Raw genomic sequence first — 27,622 nt, 5'->3', positions numbered from 1 at the left:
CTCCCCTCTGTGTGTTATCTGCCGCACTAACCGAGGTCAGCTTTTTCTACCTGCCAGTGATGCAGATTAAATACCTACAGAGCACAAATGATGTATTTGTATAATTAGTAGCTGTAATGTGATTGCTGTATAAAGAAACTAATATGTTACAGACAAATGGAATGTGATTACAGTAATGTGTTACCCTCGACACCGGTCAGCAATAAAAGCATGCTACATTAGCTTGTAGCGATAGTCGTACTTTAGGTTTATTTATTAACACCACTTTAAAAGATTCGATATAACACTGTGAAAGCTAAAGGCGCCCCAGATGTGTTCGGGTTTTGAAGTTAGCAGCCTAAAGAAATTATGTATCCAACTTTCATAAACACATAAAACTTTCAAGAAAAGTTAAGCTGGTTTTGGTGGTTTAATATAATCTTTTTTTAAATCAGAAAAGAAACGCGTTAAATGTTAAACCCAATAATTGTTTAAAGGGGAGAAAACTAATATGCTAAATTCCAGCTTCATATTTTTATTCTTAGTCATTTTTCTTATACTGACCCTGGGTGCTTTCCATCAAGCCTTTTTTTAGCCCCTCCCCCCTCCCCTTAAGGCTCAAGTAACCCAGGCCTAGAGATCAGTTCATGACCATCTGGTGACCAATGGTTGTTAGGGAAGAGGTCTTCCTCCACCCAGTTGGTGAGTGGCTGCTAGAGTTTGCTGTTAAATTGTTTGCTCAAGCCAAATTCACTCAAGCCCAGAAATGTCCTAGAAATCTCCCCTGGCAACCACTGGTTGCTAGGGAGAAGTGTGTATTTGTGAGAGGTTTTCAAGTGGGTGCAAAGAGGTATAAAGTGCTGCACCCAAAATGTCCTTGTGATTGCTCTGGGAGTTTTTCCTCCCCACTGTCACCAAGTGCTCGCCTAAATAAAATGTGCTTGATGGTGTATACACCTGTATGATTATAATTTGTAATATTGTTGAGTCTTTACTTTAAAATGTAAAGTAGCTTGAGGCAGCTGTTGTGATTTGGTGCTATATCAACAAAACTGAACTGAATTGAATTCAACAGAGAAAATGTGAAAAGCGTAATGCAAAACAGAAAGCACCTTTTTCAGTTGCAGACGTAAGACAACTTTTCCTTTAAAGGTGAGCTCACGTTTTCAAATTGCACTACAGCGCAGTGAGTGAAGGGCAAGTGTCTGCAGATGACTCAGCGTCTGTCATGTGACTGATTTCAGCTGTTTTTCACTGCCAGCAGTTACTCACGCATTCCAGGTCAGGGAATAGAAATTTTTTCCAAGCAACCAAAGGTCACCAAGGGGTCACCGACAAGTCTCTAGGCCTGTGTGAGCGAGGCATGAGCCACCGGCTGGCTTGAATTGGCAGGTTACAGCTGTATCTGCTCTCATTGACATCACACAGATCAAAAAGTAGAAAAAATACTTTGGATATCCAGACCTTATGATGTGAAACTCCCCCCATATTTAGATGAAATGTAAATGTGTATAACATAAAGTAATGAAAAGCATTACAACCAGTTTCTCTGTGCTTTGCATGTTTGTCAGATGGCGCTGTTTTTCTTTCCCTGCCATCCTTCTTTTGCCATTATATTGTGATCTTGTAATTACATGTGATTATTTCTGCTAGATATTTGTCCAGCTAATTTTATCCACACAGCATTCACTGTATGCTCTGTTGCTATGTAACCTGCAGGAAGGTCCATGCGGTAGGGGCACCGTGGAAAGGATGTCGATTTCACTTGATGAAGGAAAAAAAAGCAAGTTGGATTTTTTTCTTCTTTGATCTGATGCCAACTTCAAAAAGTGAGAGGAAGGCGGGCAGCACGTTAGACGGAAAGCAAACAGGCAAACCTCGGTCGGTGTTTGAGTCCATCTTTATTACTGTCATCACCCGTGGAGGTAATGTTGTTCTCTGGGCTGATAGGTTGTCCAACGCAAACAGTGTCACGCGGCTGTGGCGCTGCTCTTTACCCAGCAGACCCTCTGGGAGGAATGCAAGATATCTTCATCTGGGCGCTGCCTCATTATGGCTTCCTCTGACAAACACATGCACACCACTTCCTCTCCTGTCCAATATACACTTTCCTTCTGCCAAACACACGAGCTTAATCTGAGCAGCACACACACTCAGCCACACTTTCGCACTAGTTTCCTCACTTTCTCTCTGCCGCACACACACCTTTTGGGTGTAATAAAACAGCGGATCAGAGTCATTGGCTGCTGACAGGGACTGACACTGAAACCTGCTGTTGTTGGAAGGCTGCCTGGGAGATGTTCATTACTCACAAAGCTTGTCGGTTTGGACAGGAGAGGAACAACGGTCTTATTAAGTGGAGACCTGGAGCAGCCGTAGGGGAAATACACATACACCCACGCGTGCACCCACATGGGCTCAGAGAAAGTTTAAAGCGCGTCTTCAGCTGATAGGCTGAGAGAAGTTGGGGGGGGCTGTCAGAAAAATTTTAAACTTTCCTGCGACGGCAGAATGTGCTGAGTTAGGCGTTTGACACGACTGACAGACAGGCAAATCGTGACATGACGACACCCTAAAACGTCGACGGTGGAGCCTCAGAGCGGAGAATGGAGGTAAAACCGCGCTGCGGAGGAATGCGAGGGCCTCGTTCTCGCAGGAGGCTGCTGGTATTGATTGGAGTTTCTGATGTCTGTCTAGCTCATTGTATAACTCTCACAAGAACAGATTCAATATTCCCAACATGGCTGAACCTAAAGCCTTGTTTCCATAGTAACTCTGCTCTCTGTCTCTAAACATAGCCCTCCTGACTGACTTTAGCTCTGCTCAGATCATCAAGCACAGCTGAAGAGGAGGTAGATGCGTGGACATGGACGATAATGTTCCTGACTTGAGGCGATGAAACGATTTGCGAGCTTGTCGGAACTGCCGACGGCTCGCTGTATTTACAGTCCAAACCGGTTACAGCGCCAGAGCGGGAGAAGAAGAAACGAAACAAGGTGAAAAGAGGTTTCTCATTCCATCAGAGAGTGCTCATCCATCTTTCATAAAGAAAAAAAAAAGATTTACAAGGCGACACTTGTTGATCGCACCAATGAGGACACCTGGGTGTGTTTGCTGCTGTAGAGTTTTAATCACAAAGCTCGCAATTCATCTCTGAGCTGCTACTTTTCACCAACTTTGCAAAATCTTAAAATAGCAGCATCTCTCCAAACAACCTGCTCCATTTCAGCCTCGAGCAAAAAAAAAAAGGGAAGGGGGGCGTCATAAATCAAAACTACCGCTCTTGTGACGGTTCGGGGACGAGAGGGGACTTGGCTGAATTTGCATTTGATGCAGACGTCACTGCACTTTTCTTTAAGGTAAATCTCCACTACTAGATCTTCCAACGTAATGGGGTCCAGTGGGACGCAGATGAGAGCATCTGAAAGCTAGGCAGAATCTTTAAAGGCCTTGTATCCTCATCTGTCACGGTAAATGGGACTTCTGATACTTCACACAGTGCGTCTTTATGTAAACTGAATAAACACCTTTACATGTGCAAACTGCACCAAACCTTTAAAGGGGACCTATTTTGCTCTTCCTCTTCCGTTTCTCTCGTTTGTTTTTTTGTCTTGCAGTTAGGGTCTAGCGGCTTTGCACAGTTCAAAATAATCTATATTTATCCTTCCCACTGGTTTTGCCCATCGGCTCATCTGCTGCCTGAAACAAGTTGTTTTAGATAACTTCTCTCCATATACAGTATAAAAGATGGACATTACTCATTTGGTCGTGATGTCCCGAGCTAAGCCTGCCTATGACTAGCTATTTAGCTCCTCCTTTCTGACTCATATATCCATTAAAATTTATAAAATGGACCTAATCTTCTGTTCAATACGACCTAAAAATGAGTCACTAAGCAAATAACAAAGGGTCGAGTGACTGAGCAAAAGTGTTTGGCAAGGTTATAACTGCTGGTTGTTGTCTGATAAAGTTCTATAAGACCAGAAGTGTTCATGCAAACACAGGGGTCAAGGATTGTACGTCCATCATTTATACTGTCTTCTCTTTCCCTTTAAGCTAACTATCTTCTGATTGGCTGCCCCTCTTGAACAGGTGGGTTGAGCTTCTGTGACCATAGTCGTGTAGCTGAGATAACACTACGTATATCAACTCTCAAAGAAAAGAGCAGAAAGAAAACATCTAAAAAGTGGCTGTTTATCTGAAGCCTGAACTTTTTGGAACTTTGTACATTTTCTAACCACTTTGGTAATGTTTAATATGAGCATCCAGGATTGTAACTGGGGATACACCAGTCTAACTTTTTCCACTTCAAATACCACACTGATACCTTGGCCTCAGGTATCTGCTGCTAGAAAAGTATTAAAAGACAAATGTATTTATGCTTTAAAAAACATTTATTTGCGTTAGCGTTATTACAACTTTGTGTAGGATTAATTACAGCACAGTGCTGTAATTTATAGTCACAGTTTCTCCTTTAATTTCCTTTAAGTTACCATGAGTGACGCAAAAGCTTCCAAACAAGTGTTAAACCAAACATAATGACAGAGAAAGAGAAACAGACCGAACTGCTGTCGCTGAAGCTCTTCAGTCGTGCTAACTTGTACGCATATTAAGACAAACTGGTGTTGCTGGAGCGAAACACTTTGAACTACTGTTGCTTTGCTGTTAGCTGACTGCTGGAAGTTAGCAGATTGCTGGCGATGCGTGGGGTAGTAAACACAAAACATGATAGACCTGAAGAGCATAGATAAGCCATGTCACGGATGCCTGATCTAGTTTTTGGTGTCAGGCTATCTGATCCAAGTATTGGATCGCTCTATCCCTAACTGACAATAAGTGAAAGCGTAACAGGTCCCAGCTAATCGTTTTCTTTCCGAACGAAGAACCTGCTGATGTCTGACGAAACCTTGGAAGCTGCAGCACTCTTCCTGCTCTGGCTCCGTTCTTTGGCTTGCTGAGCCGTCCTCTGTGGAGAAAAATGGAACATGATGTAAGAGGTTACATCTGCAGTCAGCACAGAAAAGTCAGATCGATATATCGAGCATCTCTAGATTAAAGTGTCTGAGAGGGGGCATCAACAGTGCGAGGATCCCCTTATCAGTCGCAGTGCTTTGCTTCAGTTTACATACGTCGACATGTAAAGCGTTTCCTTCCAAGCTGACAGAAAGAAGCATTCTGGTGTGAAAGCAAAGCACATTTCAGCTCACGGTAAAAGCTGTGTCTTATTTTGAAAAGTTTCCTCTCAAATCAGATCTGCTTTTAAGAAGTGGCTGACTGAAAATATGAAATATTGAAGGAGTGCAAGAAGGAAGAGGCCGATATATAGCATTTTCCAACGCATGCTATACATCAAAATGTCACAAAGCCACATCATGTGATGTTATTATAGGCAGTATATAGCTTTGTGAGGGATAATATGACTTTTGATCAATGTGTTTGACCATGTATCACATTACTGCCAGCACATGTGATCCTCAACATGAGTGATGGCGCTTTCTCTTTATACAGGGATAAAGGAGAGCTCCATCTGCTGTGCACCTTAAAATGTTAGACAAATTGCTTTTGCCCCCTAAGCCCTTTGGCTTTAAAAGCTGGTGCTGCGGTTGTTATGGGTGCTGTGATGCGGAGTGTGCACATACGGCTTTGTGGCAGACTGTGCAGAGTGTCTGCAGGTTCTCCAGAGAGCACTGGCCTCCTCCGCTGTAGACCGGACGGATGTGGTCAACCTGCCAGAAATCCCCTTCAACAGGAGCTCGGATCATCTCGTTCAGCTGGAAGCACACCGGAATACAACAGTGAGCGTCTCAGTACACCGGCTACCCTCGGATGTTCCCTCACACTGCTCTAAATTGCCTAAAACAACGTTTGATTGCGCTCCCCTCCCAAACCATCCATCTATGCTAAAGTTAATTCTTTGCACTGATGTGATGTCTTTAGTAAAGCTCAGCCTTTCGCTGGGTACTACAGTGACCTAAATTGTTACTTTACAGCGCACACAGGCACAGACAAATCATTCATATTAAACAAATCTCTGCACCGCGGGGACATTTCTGCAATGCGCCTCACAATAAAAGAAGATAAAAAAGAGTCTCAAGCCAAAAAAACACATCCCAGCAAAGCACATAACTGGCAAAATCCAGGAAATAATGAAGGCAAACTGCAGGAAAGGGCCTCTGATGGAAGTTTATTATGCTGAGATTAATGTAAGCCTGTGTGATTGTGAGGATAAGACCAGCTGATGAAAACATCATTTGTGCCGAATTGATGACAGCAAACTTTGACCTCATGCTATCCATCACCGTTTGCTGCCTCAGGTACAGCTGTATAAATCACCAAAATGTTTGTGGCCTACATTACGGGCAGCTGGAGGGAAACCTAATCAGGGAGAGCTCGCAAGCCTGCCTGACAGAAATTAGGTTAAAAATACCGCTGGGAATATCGTGCTACAGTTAAGGTGCACACTTCTAAATGCCTCAACTTTTTGTGACTTTTAAAAAAAAATTCTGCTAATTACATTTTAAAGCACATTTTTCACTTTAGAGGAGGAGAGTTTTCATCACACAAGGAAAACTTACATAATGGGCAAGTTTGTAAGTAAGATAAAAAAAATGCATTTGCACACAGCAACAATATTGTTGACAATATCCTGAGTAGTATTTCAGGTGAGCTTCTGTTTTAATTGCTCTTTATATATATATATATATATATATATATATATATATATATATATATATATATATATGTTTAACTTGTTAAGGTGATAGTTGACAGTAACAGTTATTTTATCAGTTAAACTGATGTCTTTGGAGGCAAAGGAGAAGGAGTAGAAACACAGACACAATGAAAATACACAGTTCAATTCCTTTGACTACTACAGAAAATACAGCAAGACACCAGTGTTTTGCTAATAAGGGAATACTGTTTCCATGAAAGGGTGTACATGATCTGCAACAATGCTTAGGTAGGCGGTACATGTAAAAGCGATCCACATGGATGCAGGACCCAAGGTTTCCCAGCAGAACATTGCCCAAAGGACCACACTGCCTCCACTGGCTTAGCTTCTTCCCAGTCCATCCTGATGCCAGGTGTTCCCAGGCAAGTACCGTACGTTCACCTGACCATCCACGTGATGTCAAAGATTATTCTTTTTAAAAATAATCTATACCAGTCAACAGTAGCAGAAGTTGTTGTTGAACGTCTGAGATGCAACAGAAATAAGTCAAAGCTAATGAGTAACTAGCTGAACCATTTGAACCATTTGAAGACCTGTAGTGCTTCTTTGTAAAAACGTACTGAGGTCCACTGGACACAGTGTGGATTTACTTACAGATAATACTGTTGTGAATCTGAAATTTATTTTATGAAGAAAATATAAAAAGGAAAAAAAAAGAGGAGAAAACAGAAAGCAAGAATGGGAAGATGATAGAGAATAGAGACAAAAAGAAAAAAGAGAGCAAGCCAGTGGAAGAGCTTAAGACAATAGAGAGAGAGAATCCTGGTGGGAAGAGTTCAGGGTCAGAAATCTATTTTCCTACTTTGAGAACTACTCTGCCGACATTAAGGCAGGGAGCTGGAATTGATCCCAACAGATTTAAAGAACAGGCCTGCTCACAGGTCCAGAGTTCAGATCTCTCTCTTACACACAGGCACTCTCAAACAAGCTCTCACACATTCGAGTCAATTGAGCCTGCTTTTGTGCCAAAAGCATGCACTTTGGTGCACCTTACCTCACTACTGCACACTTACACACATACTGAAGCTCCTCTCACAAGCACCTAAAGGCCTTAACACATCCTGAAAATCCACACGCGCATCAAAATACCATTACAGCCACACCTGTTATACACATGCACGCCAAAAAGAGAGGCCAAGCTACAAACATAGACACATATAACCATTCTCACTCTCTCTCATACACACACACGTACCAACCCCCCCCAGTATGAACCAAAGAATGAGCCTATAATCTCAAGGCTTCTCCACCACTGGTGTCTTATCATGTGGCTGAGTTTGTTTCCTCTAAAGCTCGGTGCATCGATCGGCGCTGATGCTTCTGCCGGCGGCACTGGAAAGAGGGGAGGAGGGGTGAGTGTGTGTTTGTGTGTGTGGGGGGGGGTGGCTTTGCAGGATAACAGCCAACCAAATCAAATAGGCTTACTGGTCGAGGCCTGGCACTGGGAAAAAAAATCAATGGGCCCAGCAATCCATTTACTGGGAGCTGGCCCCTTGGAGTGCAGATCAACCTGCGTGTGTGTGTGTGAGTAGATGCATATGTGCGTAGGTGGGTGGGATGGGGAGTACAGGGTGCTTTTATTTTTGCACTTACATAAACACAAAAAAAATGGTCTTCTTTGTCAGTTCTTTGGCTCACATAGAGAGACTGATGTCAGTTAATGTGTGCATTTTGATGACTGTTTATCTAACAAAGTTGGTACAAATTTTCAATATTGAGGAGAAAGCATCCTTATATGAAAAAAGAAACATCCAACCACATCAAAATAAAATCCCCTCAGGTAATGTGGGTGCTAATCACCAAATGTTAGCATGCTATCATACAACTTTAAAATAACGAGCAAAACCTGTATGTATAAGTGTTTTTTTAGTTCACCCACGCATTGCTTCCTGTTTAAAAACAGATAATTTTCCAAACAGACACTCAGTCTGTTTTTTTTATAATGAGAAGTATAATGAGATTCCATGAAGTTTTAGTTTGTATTAAATATTTGCATGTATAAAAATGATCATGATCATCATGATGTAAAATCTAAAAACATCAATTAAAACATAGCAAAATGAATCCCATTCTGCTTTCTTCTCAGATAAAAGATAAAATATCTCAGATTCGCACTTCCTGTATATTACTGGCTTTTATTGGTCTCATTTGGCTATTGTCTCTGGAAGCAGGATTAACTCTGCTTGACTCAGAGACATCTTTCTGGGATAAGCATTTTGAAGGCACGTCTGTGCTCAAGCTCAACTTTTTGTCTTGTTAACAATAACTTGAGCACGTCAAGCTGAGAAACCAGCAGCATTAACCTGTAACTCTGACAGGAAACTGATGGCAGAGACTGTGTTAGACAACCTGCCGCTGGGTCTGCTTTTACTGCTCTGAGATCCCTTACTGTCTATGCTTTGTGGAAATGGAGCTAGTATTTGCAAGCAAACCATCAATCTGCGAATTACTGTTGTAGCAAATAAGTTTTATTGTGCAGTGTTTTTAATAAAAGTTTTTAATAATTGCTTTTCCACATTAGCAAAGAAAGCCTTAAGGAAGAGGAGTGCCAGCTGCTACCATATCCGGTTTACATACTAAGTTTAACCAGATGTTTTGCTAATATATCACCTTCCTGTTTATACACATATTTAAACGACTTTTTAAAATCAAGCTGTAGGGCTGTGTTTCTGAACTCTAATAGCTTTTCATTTAGAGATATATCGTCCTCACAGAACAGCCACAGTAAACTTTAATATTTTATGTTCAATTTACAAGTAACACTGTTTTATGTAAAGTAATATTTAGAAGACATATACAGACTATGACCCCAATTCTGATGTTGGAACACTGTATAAAACACAAATTAAAAAACAGAAAGCAAATCTCATAAACCCATATTTTATTCAGAAAAGATGACACCAAACATATTCAATGTGTAAACTGAGAAAATGTACCCTATAAAAAAGTCATTTTAAATTCCACAGGAACAGAATGGTTAAAAAAAAGTTGGCTATGCTTACCACTGTGTAGCATCACTTTATTTAGACAACAGCCTGTAAATATCTGGCAACTGAGGAGACCAGATGCTGGACTTCTGGGAGAAGATTGTTGTCCCATTATTGTCTGATATTGGATTCGGGCTCCTCAGTATTCTTGAGCCTTCTTTTCTGTATTTTTCATTTTATTACACACCAAATGTTTCAGTTAGTGAAAAGTTTGAACTGCAGGCAGGCAAATCGGTTTACCATGCTGTTGTAATAGCATGCAGCTTAACATTGTCTTGCTAAAATACACAAGACCTTCCCTGGAAAAGACGTAGTCTGGGTGGGAGTATAGTTGGTTGTCTACAAACTGTATATATGTTTAAGCATCAGTGTGTCTTTCCATATGTGGAAGATGCCAATTCCATAGGCACTAATGTACCCCATACCATCAGAAATGCAAGCTTTTGATATGAGCCCTTATAACAAGCTCGATTGGTCTCTCTCCTGTGGCGATGTGGTGCCATGTTTCTCATGTTTTCCCCAGTTTTAAAATTTTATTCCATTTTAAAAGCTAAGAGAAGACAACACCATTTCTGCATCATGTTAACATTTAGTTTCTTCTTTGGACGATAGTATTTTAACTGGCATGAGGAACTGTATCCACAGAGAATAAATTCTTGAAGTGGTCTTGCAGTGATTTCCATGCCAGAATCATACCTGTTTGTAATGCAGCCTCCTGAGTGCGCGGAAACCCCGGATATCCAATGCTGGTTTTTGATCTAGTTTCTTGCATACAGAGATTTCTCCAGATTCTCTTATTCTTATTCTGGTAAACTGGTATTCAAAGTCTTTGCAAATTTACATTGAGGATTATTAATCTGAAATTGTTCCACAATCTGCAAACAGTTTGCAGAGCTCTACCTCTCCTACATGCTCCTTTTAGTACCCTTTCGTCTTAATGACCCGTTGCTCATTAACCTAATTAGTTGACATCAAATTAAAAACAGCCAATATTTTTGGAAGATTAAATTGTCAAACTTGAAACATTTGGTATAATTTCTATGTGTGAATAAAATCTGGGTTTTTGAGATTTGCAAATCATTGCATTCTGTTTGTATTTACATTTTCTATAGCATCCAAACTTTTTTTGGAATTGGGATTGATACAGCTTTTCAGTCAGGAAGAAGTGCAGAAAGGTGAAGCCATCCAGGAAAAGTAAATCAAGCTGCAGCGGGCTGTCAGCTTGTGTAAACGAATAAAACACAATCGATAAAAGACATCTCTGCTCGCCTTTCTGTAAAAGTTGCTGCACGCCACTGTGGCCACCCCTTTGGTTGTATAAAGGTCTACAGGAAAGAAATATGACAGAAACTGACAGAAACAGTGGTGTGGAATTGAATTTCACATTGACACAACTTGCCTCGTTGCACTGACTGACCACCATAGTTAATGGCTGTTTGGCACTTGGAAAAAAAAAAGTTTCTTCAGCTCATTGGTGGAGTTTTCCTGAAACATGGATGAGAAACAAATACGAAACAGTGCCTCCTCTGCTCTATGTCCCACCTGTTTGAGTGGCAGCTGGGTAAGCCAAGTGTTCTCCAGGATCTCCTTTCGCTGGGAGGGTGGAGCATCACGAACCTTAATGAACAGGTCATGGGCGTGGAGGCCACAGTGCTGACAGATGCCGCGCTCTGCCTCCAACACCTGAGACCGCATGTAAGTCTGGCTGGAGCGCAACTGGAACTCCTCCTGACACCTGTGGGTCAAAGCACATAGAAACATCTGCACTACAGAAAGAAACTTGTGATTAACTTCTGTCTATTATAAAAATCATTCACATAGAAAGTTTTTCTCATGTTGGTTAAAAAACAGAAGCTGGCTTTTGAAAACCATTTAATCGAATTAAGACTGTCAGGAAAAGGTGCAGCATCTCCTTGAAGGACAGAAAAACTAAACCGAAATAAGTTTGTTTTAGATTTTCCATAAAAAACTTTTTTTTTTACATTGGTAATAGTATCAAGTTTGGTAAAGACCAAATTTGACTGATTCCCCCCAAAAAAATTTACAGGAAAAGATTTGGAAAAAGACCATTATAGATGCAAGAGTTGAAGTCTAATCTATTTTAGTCTTGAGCAAACAGTATTCTTTCTACAAAGAAAGTAAACAACAGGGTGAAGTCAACATTGTACTGCTGTGTTTCTGAGTTTGTTTTGCACACAAACTCTTAAAGCTCTGAATATAATTGAATTTTTTGGTGCCAGATGGGTGGGCTTCTGCGCAGAGGACAATGAGTACAGGGAAGTTTGGGGGGAAAAAAACCTCCCAAACTGTGTGAAAGTTGATTTAATATGTTTTTGTTTGGCTGACATCTAATCAAAGACACTCCTGTTGCAGTAGACCTCACACATCAGGTGCACTGAGATCTATATTATCTACATATCTGCTCCAGAACTTTTTGAGCAACTCTTAAGTTATTACAAGTTGGAAATGTCCAGTTTAGCCCGTAGCTTTCCCTCTAACTGTATGTAGTTAGTGTTGCAATACCTGTGGCTGCAGAATCGAGTGTCCCACGCTCCACCTGTGGTAGAGCAGGGCTGCTGGCAGGAGAGACACAGAGGGACACCCTGACTGTCCACAGCCTGCAGGTAGCTGGACTCTGTTGATGATTGTGCATCTGATGTCCTACAGGACTGATTGTCCTGCCTGCTGTGAGAGAGGCAGAGAAAGGGGAAACATAGTCGGGAGTGAAGAAGTGGTAGATGGTAACTTCAGACCAAAAAGACATAATTCGCAAATTCTCAACAGACGGTTTTATGTTTGTAAGTCAGATGTGGTACTGAAGGACTTCAAAGTCCAAACGCCAGATTTGCTAACATGTTGCTCCAGCACAAACTGAGCTTTGGTGTAAAAGGAGTGCAATGACACGACTGTGAGTAAAAAGTGAGAACTCAGAGGTTTATGTGACTGTTGCATATGAACGTCACGGAGTTCTTTTTTCAAAGCGCAAACTATAGGGAGAATAATATTTAAATCATGTGCACAAACTGATTTGCGACTTGCACTTTGCTGATAATTGAGGTAATATTTAACGCAGATAAAAAGGACGTCTCAATTTCTGAACTTGATATGGCTGCAGAGGATACGTAGACGTAAAGACGTAAAACCGTATAGATGACCCAGCCAGCTGAATTCTAAATTTGCTCAGTGAACTCAAAGATGACCTGGATCCTCCAACCTAAGGGAGTCACGCAATACCAGCAGCAACAAAACTTCTTACACTCATTTACATTAATGAACTGAAAAACTTCCCTTAATAAAGGAAAAAAAAACTTTCCTTAATACAGTTTTATTACACTAGAATTTCAGGACCGTGGACAGCGCACGAGGTTTTCACCTGATCTCGTGAGATCTAACAGATGACTGTTTTTAGCTGCACATACTTTGACTCTCCATGAGTTACATATCGCAGATATGTGATCTATATGGAAGTTGACTTAATACAAGAACGCTACAGAACACAAGGCCAAAATATTGCTGTGCAGTTTACAGTCCTAGATCAGAGCCTGTCTGAATGACTCAAGCCTGTTTCCATTCAAACGACTGTCTGCCAGATTGTCGCCATAGGCCTACATTTAACATACACGTGTATCCCCTGTATTTATATGGTTTTCTGATTTGTTGTGTGCCTGTCCTGTTAGTAAATTACCTGCAGCTGGATATCATCTCTTAGTTTGCCACCTTGCGTTAAATTGGCGCCGTTCTTGGCCGATTGGGGATGTTTTATTGAAGTGAACTTTTGTAAATTACCTGCAAAACTAACCACACCTACCAGCACTATGCCCTGTATTTTTAAAGAGCGGCGCATTTTATCTATATGGTGAGCTCAGCAGAGAGAGAGCCCCTATGATTGCAAACGATGATGATGATGATGAGAAAGCACTTGGCGACAGCGGTGGAAGACTTTTCATCTTAATTTTTCAGGTGACCTCAGGCGAAAGTAGAAACACAGCGAAGAGGAGCACAATAAAACGTCAAAGTCAAACAGGTAAGGTGAGGCCAGGCATCCCAAATCTCAACAAAAACAATACAAATGAATTTGTTATAAAAAAATAGTTCACATTGATGAAGGTTTTATTCTTATCAACAAAATTCTTTAAAAAATTTTTTGCGACAGCTTCTTTCATTAAACGCCGTGTTTAATGTGTAGCCACTGACCTTGAATCTGAACATGCAGTAGTGTGCAAAAGTCTTAAGACACCTCTCACTTGTTTATAGTTTGCGTCATATTTTAAAGCGCCCTTGAGCAATAGTTCTCCACATTTGTTTCTTTGGATGCTTCATCACTGATTATCGGTCCTTGTGCGTGAACATTTTCACAGGAATACTTTTTTGCCCACTTTTTGTAAGTATAAAAAAACACCTAATGGCATGAACCACTGCTAACTTAGCAAAGAAGCGATTTTAAATTGCAGCTTTAGGCACTTTTTCACTAGCAGCCTGTCACAAAAACACATCATTTGTTCTCATTTCTTTAGATGATTCTACTAAAAATACTAAAGATAACACAGTCTGACGTGCATAAAATTGTATTTTTTACACCACCAAGCAGACTCCCAAAGAGCTATTAGCTGAAAACTTGGCATATCTCGGCTTGGTGTGTCCTTAAAAAAAATATGGATTCAAGACAAGTAGGGGACATGAGAAGAAATGTCACATCTTTCTCTAGTAGGCAAGCAGTATCGAAAAGCCATTTCTTTATAAAAAACAGAAGAAAATCTAACTAATCAACTAAGACCTGACCCAGGACCTGAGAGATGCATGTGGCCCTTCAGTTCACTCATCTACTGCTCACTGAAGCCTTAGCAGAAGTGATTTCAGTGGTACAGTGGCTGTCAAGAAGACGTTATTAACGAAGGGAAACAGGGAGAAAAATCTGTAGCAAAAAGTCTGATGTTGTGATTAATCCAAATTTGAATTTTTTGGTTTACCTGCTCTCCAAAAAAGACTTCAGGAATGTCCTTCAAGAAGCCAAGAGAACTATTCCTGATGGCTAATTAAAGAAATGACAATGAGCTGCCTATGAGAGTTCAGGCTGTGTTGTATAAAGGTGGTCATACCATGTATTCACTTTCAAGCTCATTAGACCTGTACGAACTCTCTTTTTGCCTTATATTCAGGATTTTCGTGTATTTTTGCACATTTTTATAACTCGCTGCACCCATGTATAAAGAAATGAGGGATCAGTCAAGACATTACCCTGTAAACCTGATCTAAATTAAACAAAGCTCACTTTCTTCTACAAACTGCAAATACATTTCAGTGTAAAAATCCATCCAACTGAAATAAATCAGTTTTTTTCCTGTATATTTAGTATATTGCATTGCTCTATCTGCAAAACATTTCTACTATGTGTATCTGCGTGCATGTCCGTCTGGCAGAAGACAGCAAATCTGGGCATTTGCCATGTAGTCCCAGCAGGGTGCTAGAGCCACGTTGGAGGGGACAGATGGACTAAATTCTCTTTCCCCATGGTTTACAATTCAGAGAGACAGCAAGAGGAACAAAGAGCCAGAGTGACAGAGCACTACAGAAGGAAATTTAATCATTGAAATAGAGAAGAGAACCTTCTAAAAAGGGAACCTTGCTGTTTCAAAGTTGAGAATATACCAAAAACTGGAAGTATCATGAGACAAATGGTGTGCCAGCAAAGTCTAGTCGATGAAAGAGAGACACAAATAGACTTTTTACTTGTGTGTCCAAACTGAGAATAGTGAAAACATCCAGAAAAGCCAGAAATATGTCTTTTAGAAACTGTAAAACATCAATGCATTTGCCAAAAAATGCATGTGAATCAAAAATGTAGATTTATAGATGTAGAATGTTTACCACCTTGGCTCATCTCTGGTGCTCTATACTGAAAGAAACCAAAGGCACCAACGAGATCTGACACTGGTACGTCCAGCTGTTAATCGAGATTCTTATTTTCCACATTTTAGCGTGTTGCTTTCATGTGGATAGCAATATAAAGACCGTTTCCATTTAAAAAGGACACTAGTGACATATGTTGCATGGCAGGATTTCCTTTTTAGCCCACGCCCAGAGATAGGTGGCACACTTTAAGATTAACTGATACCTTCAATACCAGACATGCGCTTGTTTTAAACGGATGTATGTTATCAGAAATGTCTGTTTCTTTAGTTCACGGTCAGTTGTGCTTATCAGAGCAGAGTGACTCAGAATGATTGCAACATGTTGCCAATGTGTCTGTGTTTATAAACTGGACAACATTTACTTGGAAAACATTGCCAATATTTTAGAGAATGATTGCAGTCAGTCAGAGTCAGACTGCTACTGTTTGGAGACAGGTTGCCTCCCATCAGATGACTTGTGCAGATGCCTTACAATCTAAAGGCTTGCTGTCCTTTTTTTTTTTACTCTAGTATAACTTATAGCCACAGTTCAAATGTCAAGTGATATCAGCCAGCAGGAAGTATTAGCAGGAACTGAACTGAATTTGCTGTTTTGAAGGAGCAGTTCAATATTATGTACAAGTTTTACTGGAATGCTTAAATAGATAACAGTGATTGATATCAATCTTCCTATTTTATGAAAACATTGATTCTCCTCATCCCTCCAACCACACGCCACAGTTAGTTGGATGGATGGATGCCATTTCTATTCTACCTACTAGCATATTAGCACATTTTTTAAGTCAGCTTTTATAAATGGCCATTTAATTTTGTTACCATGCTGCCTTTTACCGTGTTTATTCACACAGCAGTGCTTGCTTCTGTCAAACACTTTATACTTCCAGACACTGCTGTATACCTCATGCAGTAAAACGCTATCTGTTGTCTAAAAGCACAAATCCTGAACAGAGCCTTTAAGGCACTTTATAGATTATCACAGACATTTTGTATGTAACACCAGTAACTGTGTATATGTGTGAGAGCTCGTCTGTGTGTTCGCTGCAGGTTTCCATAGAGATACTGCCTCCTGGGGTGAGCTGGCCGATGCATCTCACCCAGTAGATCGTATTATGGTCTATATTTACTGTACTAACACACTCAGTGGGCCTTTGTGTCTCTCCCACAAGGCACATACAGATCTCCATGGAGACAGCTGAGGGAAAGAAAATGAAAATACTCTGAATCCTGAAGAGGAAACCATGTGGTGAGACAAACCACCTTCATGTGCAGACCTTGAAGTTTCATCTTTAAATACTACAGACAAGAACGGATCTATGAATGATCAAAACACTGTTTGTGTAGTAGACAGGAGAAACACAGTGATCAGCTAGAAATACATTTGAATTTTAGCTTCATATATTAGCAGCAAACTACTTACAGACCTGAGGACAACTTGACCTTTATGTGCGCGTTTTTCCCCTTAACAAACCTTAAGGGTGGTGTTAGCGAAGAGGCAGACCTCCTCTTTGTGAAGAAGTTCTCCTTTGTGACCAGTCGGACGCTGCCTCCCTCCTCCTGGGCTTTGCTCAGAGACGCCTCGGCCACGTCGTCACGACCGAGGTACCTGTGAAACGGGATAAAATGTTGCTGTGAGGTAATGGTGAATTTGCGGATGTTACATAACCAAAGCACCGGGGAGCAGTTGCAAGCAGATGAATTCATAAACTCTCTCTGGACAGCAATAGAAGCAGGTATGATAGGACGCTTGAGGTTGCTCAAGCACACCAGTAATCTTAGTCATCTTTTTTTGGACTGCGGTAATCCTGGGACTCTACCACATCAATGTAACACACACCATCACACCCACATAACTAGCAAAATTCTACAAATGGCCTCAGTGCAGAGCCAGATGCACTTTGATTTTTGTTTTTTCTTTCTTGGCACCAAACTGTGCTTAAATGCTCAGATCCTTCCTTCCTTCCACTGCTGATTTCCTATTCTGAATGTGTGCTTATATTCTGTTTGTCTTCTTCTCCTGCTGAATCCTATTACTATTGCAGCAGCAGCAATCTAATTTCCCCACAGGAATCGTCAATCATCTAATCTAATCCATCTGCCCCGCTACTGCTTTTTATGGCCGTTGTAATACAGATGCTATGTGTGCAAGTTGAAAATTGCACTAAACTCTACATTCCAATCTACGCAGGATTAAAATGACCCTGGGATGTCAGAGTTGGCACAAATACATGTGGAGAGTTGGGGAAAGAAAATCCGTGATGTGTTCCTCTTGATAGGAAAAGATTCCAGAGGCCTTGAGAGAAAAGTGACCAATCGGCAAATGCCGACTGGTCACTTTACAGGTTTTAACAGAGGGATGGTACAACGCTGTAATGGTCTCCGCAGAGAGCAATTACCCTACCTTTTTACTCCAAGGGGAAGTCAGAGGTCAGCCTTAGCCAATAAGCAGATCGCAGCCATGTTGCTGTCAGTACTTGATGGAACTAGTACTTTACTTTACCAACCATCCACACACACAAGGAACAAACTGCTATTTTGCTTTACCAATAACATCCTGTACATACCGGGTAAATGCCTCTAGTGCCCACTCAAATACAGTCAACGTCCAACTAGAAATATTAAGCATATACATTTTTAGAATGAGTTCATTTGGTCTCATTTGCTAAACTGTGTGTACTCGTGGCTATTTTGGAAATTATCCATCATGTAATATGTGTTGTAAGCCCATGGAAGAATTTAATGTCATCAGTGTTGCAGGTGATTGACAGTAAGCTCCTCCGTCATTCATCCACCCTCTTCTTTTTATCTAAAGTCAGGCAGGATAAGATAAACAGAGTATTCCAAGTGTTCCCAGTCTTATTTTAAGTTTCTTATAGGGAATACTGAGGCACTGGGTTTGCCCCACAGTTCGTCGTGCTGTGAAAACCTTCAAAGGGAGGCATCTTGAAGGCATTTTAATCAGACGCCCGAACCACCTTAGCCGACTACTTTGAACATAGAGGAGCAACAGCTCTGAGCTCCTCACCCTGTACCTACGGCTGAGATCAGCCACCCTACACAGGAAGCTCATTTTGCCTGTTTGCATACATGATCGTGTTCTTTTCACCACTACCCAGAGCTCATGACTATAAGCCAGGGTTAGCTTCAGCATTGTGACTCAACTGTTTGGTTTTTGTTGATTTGGTGATTCCTATTTGCACATTTTCTCACCAGCAGTTATCCCTCTGCTTTTTTCTTCTCTTACCAGATAACCAACAAAGAGCTTGAACTTTATAGAGTCTGCAGAAAGGATAAAGTGCAGGCTGTGCTTTCAACTATTTTGTAAAAGTCAATGAAGACAGCCCTTTAAGAAAATACAGTAGTTAAGTAAAAAAAAAAAAAAAACCCTAATAAGTCACCTAGTGTTTCTAAGTCCACACACTAACACAGAAAAGCTTTCTGCTATATCAAGCAGAGAAAATAGGTTAGACTTAGTAAATGGCTCCAAGTACAGATAATGAGCTCGAGGGTTCAAAGAAGTGCGAAGAGCAAGAATTCAGATTTTTTTAAAAACGGGAAAAAAAGAGATGAGGTTTCAAAAAAACAGACAGAAAGACAGCAGGCAGCTAATGGATGGTGTAGCCATTTCACAGACAATCAACTCGAGTGATGAAGCTGTTTCACTAATCGTCGAGCAGATCAATAATTAATGTTTCATCTTCAAGCGTTTGTTCTGACAGTTGTGTCAATTGTTGAACTCAGTTTGATGTAACTTTACTGCTGGCACAAGAATTTACCTTGTACACCGATGAAACACAATAACTGGAACGTCTCCTGGAACTATAAGATATGGAAAAATACATTTATCACTGTTTAACTAATAACAAAACATTTACTACAAGGTAAAAAAACAACCAAAAAAATGGGTAAAACACGTCTCAACTTCTTGAATTGTTACAAACTTCTGCCGATGCCTGTTTTCGTCCAATATATTTGGATATATTTAGCTCTGTGTAGGACTTATTCTAGTTCTTTCATAAGAAAAAAATCATTTGAATTGGTTATTGAATTCTACTTGATGGATTCCTATCCTGATTGCACGTTTTTTTCTGATTACTAATGAGACACCAGCCTCCCAGAAACACCGTGCCGGGAGGTGTTGCCACTGTTAAATTCAACTTTTAGTGTCTCTACTCGGCCCTGCAGGCTATGAAACGACATTTTTATGCAATTCCACCACCTCCATATGGACAGAATACTTTCTTAGGGAGGGAGATGGAAAGAAGGCAGAAGGGGGAAAAAATATAAAGGAAAGATGGATGACAGGAGGCAGAAAGTGGAGGAGGGAGAGACATCAAAGAGGAGAAGTTTCTCTGGAAGCTGAGAGGAGATGAGGAAGAAGGTAAGTCTCCATCAAACACAAGAGCTTCCTTTGCTTCAAACAGTCCCAGCACAGAGGCTGGATGAAACGAGATACCTTACACTAAACTGGAGTCCAACTGCGCTTCTGGGAGAGAGTGGAGGTGTGTGTGTGTGTGTTTGCATGTTTTTATGCAGTTAGGTGCCTGGAGAGTAATTCTGTACACTAAGGTGACTGCTGCTACTTGCTGAATGAATCACATTTTCTGTTATGATCCAAACCTCTTCTACCAGTATCAGGGGGCAGCTGGGTTCACTGATGTTGTTTTCAAAATGTTTGTCAGACTGGCTTACATCTGTGAAAACCTAGGATGATTTGGACTGAATGTTCAATAGGGTCTATTAAAAAGTAGTTTAGTCGGCGTATTACTAAATATGTTTAAAGGTGCCGTGCGCAGGTTTTGGTTTGTAGCAGCAGTAATAAATGTGAGTCCCCCTCGCTCTTTATATTGTGCGTAAACGACTGACAGCAGTACAAATCGTTTCATGCAAAGCAACGTGCCTGCAAAGGTTAGCAAACATGGATGGAAATCATATAAAAAATAAAATGTAAAAAATATGTCTTTGCTAATGTTTTATGAGGACGGAAATACACTCGACACATTTAGAAACTCAACAATTTGTATGAATTTCCAGAGGGTGCCGGGCATGATGAACATAAACATGAATGTATTGGTTTTTAGACTTCTGGTTGTATAGAAAGGTTTAAGGACCCTCAGCTCATTTGCTCTGCGACCTCTTTCCTGATTACTTCACAGTTTTAATTGCTAGCTTTGGGACATATTTAAATATTTATTTTGTAAATTACAGTCCTTACTAAAAGTAATAAAGGATGATAAACTAAGAACCACCAACCAGCGCTGCCTCTCACTCGTCCTATCCAGTCTTAAACATCAGTTTGATAACAAATGAAATATTCAGCTTTATGTTTATCAATGGGACGTCACTACCCAACGTGTGGCAGCACAGTGGGCATTATTCATCTTTTATACATAGTCCTATAACTGTGAATAAACTCCATTATCCCCATGTGTATTTTACTGCTTACCTGGAGGATCTAAAACTTTCCCTACACTACAACACTTTTAACCAGGCATGAACATCTGCATGTAGCTAATTAGCTTAACAAACATAACCACATAACAGCATGTCATTAAGTGCAAACATATACACTCAGGCTGTTTCTCAACTCATCTCTTATTTTTATCCACAATTTTATAGCAACAAAAAACTGTCCAATTCAGTTAAACTGCACATTTTACTGTAAAAACTGCTAACATACCTGTAGCTAGCAGCTTATAGTAATAAGGAGATTTTTCTGTTTCTCTGCCATTGTTGTTACATAATCTTCCTTCTGTGTTTGTTGTTATTTTTGTGCTGCACATTTGGTGTCAGGTGGTGGTGTTTTGTGGACTTGGAGAAGGCATTCTCCCTCAAAGTGTTCTCTGGGTGGTGCTTCGGGAGTGTGGGGTGTCTGGCCAGTTGCTTTGAGCCATTCAATCAGGCCATAGCTGGCAATAAGACGGAATTGTTCCCAGTGGGTGTTCGACCAGCGCTGCCCTTTGTCACCGATTCTCTTCATAATTTTTATGGTCTGAATTTCTAGGTGTAGCCATGTTGGGAAGTCGTCTACCTGGGCAGGCTCAGAATTACATCTCTGCTTTTTGCAGACGACCTGGCCTCTCACTTAGAGATAGGTGAGGAGTTCTGCCATTTGGGAGGGGCTCAGGAGACCCAGGATAATATTATAGAGATTATATCTGGCCTGGAAATTCCTTGGTGTTCCCCCAAACAAGCTAGAGGAGGTGGCCGGGGTGGGGGGGTCTGGGCTTTGCTGTTTAGGCTCTTGCCCTTGTGACTTGGCCCCAGATAAGTGAAAGAAAATTGATGGATGGACATTTGTGTCAGTTTCAGGTTCAGTTAGATCATCAGCTATGTAGCCTTTATCCTTTCTTGCCGCACACCACATGATGATAGTACATGCACAACCATAAAGCTAAAGGAAATGAATGGAAACTCATACTTTGCTCAAATCACATCTTTCTATACTTAGACTCACTATGTTGAGTACATACTGCTGTAGTTAGCATGACACACTGAAATACTGTAAATGTCATTATTGGTAAATGACTCATTTTCAGAGAATCCTACCCTGTCACAATCTATGTATTAGACAAGTGCTTGGTGTACACAAAATAAAACAACTGAGACTCTGAGCTTAGATTAATAATGGGACTAGCCTGGCTCCGTCTAAGGTAACAAAAAGATGACAACCAGCAGCTCTAACACCCATTAATCACAGTACTTTATCTTGTTTATTCAGTCTGTGCAAAAATCTACTATATAAACAACAACTCAAAGGGATTTTCTTTGTAGCCAGGACTAGTAACTTCCTATCTAACTGCTCAGCAGCTGGTGGCTCATAATTACTGTTAAACATCCAACTTTCAGGAGGCAAGCAAATCAGTGAATTTCCCCAGACTATTCCTTTAATATTGCAGGTACAGGCAGTTAGAAAGCTACAGTAAATTTAAGCGTGCAGCACATATTCGGTGGAGGTTGCATCAGGAATGACAAAACGCAGTGTGATTTGAACTTGATTATCTGGACACGGTTTTCTGCTGGTCGACATTTGATGCGCAGCTGCAGGGGCGCTGTTACAGTCAGGGAGTCAGCGGGTAGCTGACAGCGGACACGGGGAGGTGCAGACAGCCGCCTGGCTCGGCACAGAGGACAGACCCTGCTCAGCTGTGTGAAATCAAACTAACGAGCTGCTGCACCGGTGTGGCCCAGCTGAAGCCGCTTTGATTGATTGCTGTTCTCTGCCGGCCTCGGTCAGACAGAGCTGACAGTAACGGCCTTTTCGGTGGCAAAGATTCTCAGAGACACGTGAAGCTGCTAATTCCCCATGTCAAATGTGTGTTTGAACATGAACGTGACATGAAGTATGCCATCTTTAACTCAACAAAAAATCATCAGTGTGTTGGACAACTCCAAATGTTCATTGCAAAGACTTTACACGAGTACTGTCAAAACAATGCTGCAAAAGAATGCAAATCTGAAAAGTCTACATGGTATAAGCAGCACCACTCTGCCTGTGAAAATGTCTTCTGTGGCTCTGGATGAGATTTGCCAAAATTGAGGAAATAGTCCTACCTTTACTGAGTTTCAGCTTGAGACTTTAAATTTATAACAGCAAGTCTGGATTACATACTGGGGGAGTTTGAGTTTATCACGGAAGAAGATTCTCAAGGAAAGTGCATCATCCAGTGTTTGCGTCAAATCTTTTTAAAAAAGCACTTTTGCAGTGAGTCATTGTGGGGAAAAGAAAAAAGAAAACAAATCAAAAGTTCAAATTCTAACAAGTCCATCAACTATATGGAAATGCTGTACTGAATTTGCTCGAGTACAGCTTTAATGTATGCTGCCAAGACAACACAACAAAAGTACTTTCCATAGTGTACTCTTAGGCAAATACAAATGCACTGAGTTTCCATCTTAGATGCTGAACATGATTTCAGTGTTGTATATACTATTATAAATATAGCGTTTCACACTAACGCACGAGCAGTTTTACTTTTCAAGTCTTCATCGAGCGATCAAAGCGAAGGCTGGAAAAGCGATTTCTTCAATTCAGTAACAATTACACACTTTTTGCAGCTAGTTTTGAGAGAAATTTCAGACGTTCTTCCCACAAAACGGTTTTAGTTCGTCAACATTTCTGGGACGTCTTGATTGAACAGTCCTCTTCAGGTCACGTCTGAGCATCTCATTTGAGTCAAGGTCAATATTTTCATTTGGCCGTTTGATAAAGATGAATTTTCTTATTTTGTTGTTGATTTATTTAAGTGCGCTCTTCCATCACCAAAAGTGTGTCCTCGCTTCATGTCGTGCTGCCCTGACATTCGCCTGTAAATCGAATCCAATTTAAAAATTCATTTGTCCTCTCAGTGATTGAAAGTGTCCTGTAGTGTTGTAGAACATCCAAGTGGTCTTGTGCAAATTTAAAATGTGCAGTTTTTAGTGATCAGTGGTTTCCTTTGTGTTGTCCTAGCATTAAGACCCATCTGGATGAAGATTTATCAAGTTGTAGAGACGGAGCTTGATTCACGATTGCATGTTGTAGCTACAGTCCTGGTTTTCTTCCTGTAGAGCACGGAAGTCCAACTCCAGTCCTCGAGAGCTACTGTCCTGCAGCTTTTACATGCATCCCTACTCCAACACAGCTGAATCAAATGCTTGGATTACCCTTTCAGCTTACCATCAAGTTTGGCAAAGGCCTGATAACAAGCCATTCATTTGATTCAGGTGTGTCAGAACAAGGATGCACCTAAAAGCTGCAGGTCAGTAGCTCTTATGGACTGGAGTTGGAGACCCCTGTTGTAGACAGTTGGTACATTCAGGTTTTTCAACCTTCTGAGCTCCAGCCAATCTGTCTCAGGAATTGTCAGCAACCAGACTTTGCATGTCTTTATTTAAAAAGCAGGGCACCTCTGCAGGTCCAATCTCATCTGGTTAACTGGAACACTGGACTCCAAGTAGCTCTTTTAGTCATTATCATAGAGCTCCACTTAGTTTTTCCAACGTTCACTGTGAGTGATTCTGTTAAACATCTTTCAAGTCCCACTGAAATACTCCTACGCTGTAATTTTGAACTACCAAGTCTTTTGTGTTGCGCTGCTCAGCGTTTGACTGGGAGCTTGTATATAATGATACATTTCAGATGACAAAAACTGGTCTGCACAACACCGAATAAAACATTTAACTTAAACAGCCTCTACATTTGATGCTGGCTTTAACAATTATGTGTTTGTATGCACACAAAAATGAAAAAATAACATTATTATTTCTCTGCATTAAAGTAGTAATTACAGGCGCCAATCAACTTTTTTTTATTTCCAACGTTTTGGTATTTTAACAATGAAACCTCCTCAGTGCGCATAACTGGATTAAAATCTCCTTAAATCTTCTAAAATTGCTGCAAATCACCATGAATGGTTTATAACAAAAGTATCCAGTGTTGGAAACCCAGGCAAAGTGCATTAAGTTTGAAGTAGTTGAAAACTGAGCGTCTCAGAGCAGGGAAGGTGAGCTGTGATCGCCCCGCTGAGCCATAGCTGGAGCTTGATTGGTTCTGATTAGTGAATAAATCAAACAGGTATCAAATCAAGCCGGGCCAATTGCCTCCTACTCACACCTTGATTAGGTTCATGCACCCAAACGCTTTCCCCAGTTGAGAAACACTCTCCCTCACTTACAAAACACACACACACACGTCTGCCCTGTAATTGGCAAACTCTCCCTGCCTTAGTCCACGCCAGCTGTAATTAGTGTGCCAGCAACAATGCTTGTTTGTCAAAAAACACACATGTACGCATACACAGAGCTCATCCCATTTTCTCTTATGTCTCAGCAGACACCCTTTGATACACCCACACACACACACACACACGGGCACGAAAACACACACAGACGCACACACGCATTATTCAGCCTTCCATGACGCCTGGGGCAGTTAGTATTTACAAATCCGCTTGTTTCTCTGTGAAATGTCTCACATTACTTCTTGGATTCTGTCATAATGTTGGGAACTACTAAATCTCACTATTTCCACCGATTCAAAGCAGCGTTAAAGGATATCTTACTGACTGGATCATTGTGGGAGATGCATTTTTGCTTACAGTATACAGGTTTGCTGAACTGCTTATAGGGGAGGTGTGGCACAACCAATCATTAGTGCACACGTGCAGTTTATTGTGATGATTAGGAAGAATTCAAACCTTAAAACATCGAGTCATTTAGGAGCTTAATGGGTCTTTGATGTCAAACAGTGGTGAAAAATGGCAGACTTCTTGTTTCTTGCTGGTAACTGCTGGCAGATGTAGCTAGTTTGCTAAATAAGCTGATATGTGAGAAGAAATTAATTAAATACAGCAATAAATGATCATAAGATCCATTTAGTTCATATTACAATCTGTATGTTAAATTCTACACTTAATCTGTTAATATAGGAAACCCATCCACATGCAGGATAGCTTATTGCACAGAATGAGGATGGCAAGTGAAGACATGTTTGGCTAATGCATTAGCAAAATATTGATTCTAAATATTGTTTTTAGATGAAAGTTTTCACTAAATGTGGTACAAACTTGATACGTTTAGGTAAAAGATGTATTCAGATAGCTGGACCTTCATCATTAATGCGTGTGCATGGTCTACCGGAGGTCTGAATTTAGATATTGAATTGACCTTCCTGCAGTCCAGATTTTTCACTAGCTGAAAACATTTGACGATCCAGGACTGTAGAGCTGCTAGAACCATATATTAGATAAGAACGGGACAATTTTCCTCTCCCTAAACTCCAGCAGCTGTGCTCCTTAGGTCCAAGATATTATTACAGACTGCTATTCAAAGTAGTGGGGATGCTACACAGTAGTAAACATGACTCAAGACAGCTTTTACAGAATGTGTTGTTGCCATCAAATTCAAAATGAGCTCATATTTCTCTTGAAATTGTACACCATCTCACGTTAAATATTTAACATTTTCTGTTGTGAATAAAATTTGGGCTCATGGGATTTGCAAATAATTGGATTTTGATTTTACTTATAAAGCCTCCCAGTGTTTTTATAGAACTGTGTTTGCATCTTTTTGGAACGTAGCCTAAAACCACACAAATGATGACCCGCAGACTGTATATTAGAAAAAAAAAACAACACCTAAAAAACCGATGTAGCCAACATGAAGCAGGACGTGATGACTGAGAAACTGAGGGACACTCTTTAGGCGAAGACTTCCAGCTTTATCTTCTGCTTTGCCTCAAAAAAGGAACATAATTTTGAAGAACACCTCGTAAAAACCCAAAACTAATGAGTGAGAGCATGCACTCATTAGGCAAATGTTTACTGACGGACTTGAATACAACAGTTTTTACAATCAGAGGAGTCACATCCTGTGGGCCACTAGAAATAATCTGGCTTCACAAACTACACCCATATAACATTAACGGTTAAAGCAGAAAAACAAACTTGTTTTTTGGGGGTTTGGAAAAGGTTAAAACTCAATACAAACCACTTAACATTCATTTCAGTGACTGAAAATTCACTGATTAGAAGAGAGGTTTGGTGAAAGTCAAAGCACGTCTCCTTCAAGGAAAAAATCTGACCTCTTGGTGCTCGAGTGAGGGCGCTGGGCGGCGGACAGCTGCTGCAAGCCCAGGGTAGGGCTGTGGAAGAGAAGACCGCTGCGTCGAAGCAGTTTCTGCTTCATGGCTGGCAGGCCGCTCCACTCCATAACAAACCTCAGCACCTGCGGGGCGACACGACACCTCACTTCATATTCAATTTCAAGTCGCGACTGCAGCCGCCGGAGTCTTCATTTTCAACACAAATTGATAGTTTGGACAGTGGAACCTCTTTAAAAGCAAAACATTTTTTTAGCTTTTCAATTTTGAAAATGCACTTCAGCCAAAAACAAACAATTCAAAGGAGACAGTTTTCCAGATAGCTGAACAAAACCCATTAAACCAAAAGAGGGCTGAATATTCTTCCAGCAAAGGCAGGATTCGAAGAAAATCTACCAACAATATAACAAATAGCTCACCAGACACCGAGCCCTAA

General features: G+C 40.7%; 1 protein-coding gene across 2 annotated transcripts in view; it reads right to left on the bottom strand.

Moving 5' to 3' along the window:
* Window positions 1-4,383: 4,383 nt before the first annotated feature.
* The window catches only part of zranb3 (zinc finger, RAN-binding domain containing 3), a 119,266-nt gene continuing 96,027 nt past the window's right edge, over window positions 4,384-27,622 (bottom strand). The window contains exons 17-22 of one of the 2 annotated variants that reach the window (XM_006795711.3): window positions 27,169-27,311; window positions 17,077-17,211; window positions 12,223-12,384; window positions 11,242-11,434; window positions 5,619-5,750; window positions 4,384-4,945 (exon numbers count right to left, since the gene is read on the bottom strand). In XM_006795711.3, coding sequence (XP_006795774.2) covers window positions 4,838-4,945; window positions 5,619-5,750; window positions 11,242-11,434; window positions 12,223-12,384; window positions 17,077-17,211; window positions 27,169-27,311 — 873 coding nt within the window. In that variant the 3' untranslated portion in view covers window positions 4,384-4,837. The remainder of the gene's footprint in view (window positions 4,946-5,618; window positions 5,751-11,241; window positions 11,435-12,222; window positions 12,385-17,076; window positions 17,212-27,168; window positions 27,312-27,622) is intronic. The other variant, XM_035909868.2, reaches the window with a different exon arrangement.

Source organism: Neolamprologus brichardi, chromosome 23 (genome assembly GCF_056152115.1).
Source record: "Neolamprologus brichardi isolate AB-2024 chromosome 23, ASM5615211v1, whole genome shotgun sequence".
Classification (NCBI taxonomy): domain Eukaryota; kingdom Metazoa; phylum Chordata; class Actinopteri; order Cichliformes; family Cichlidae; genus Neolamprologus; species Neolamprologus brichardi.
The sequence above is the reverse complement of the archived record's forward strand: the minus strand, read 5'-3'. Positions and strand labels throughout refer to the sequence as shown.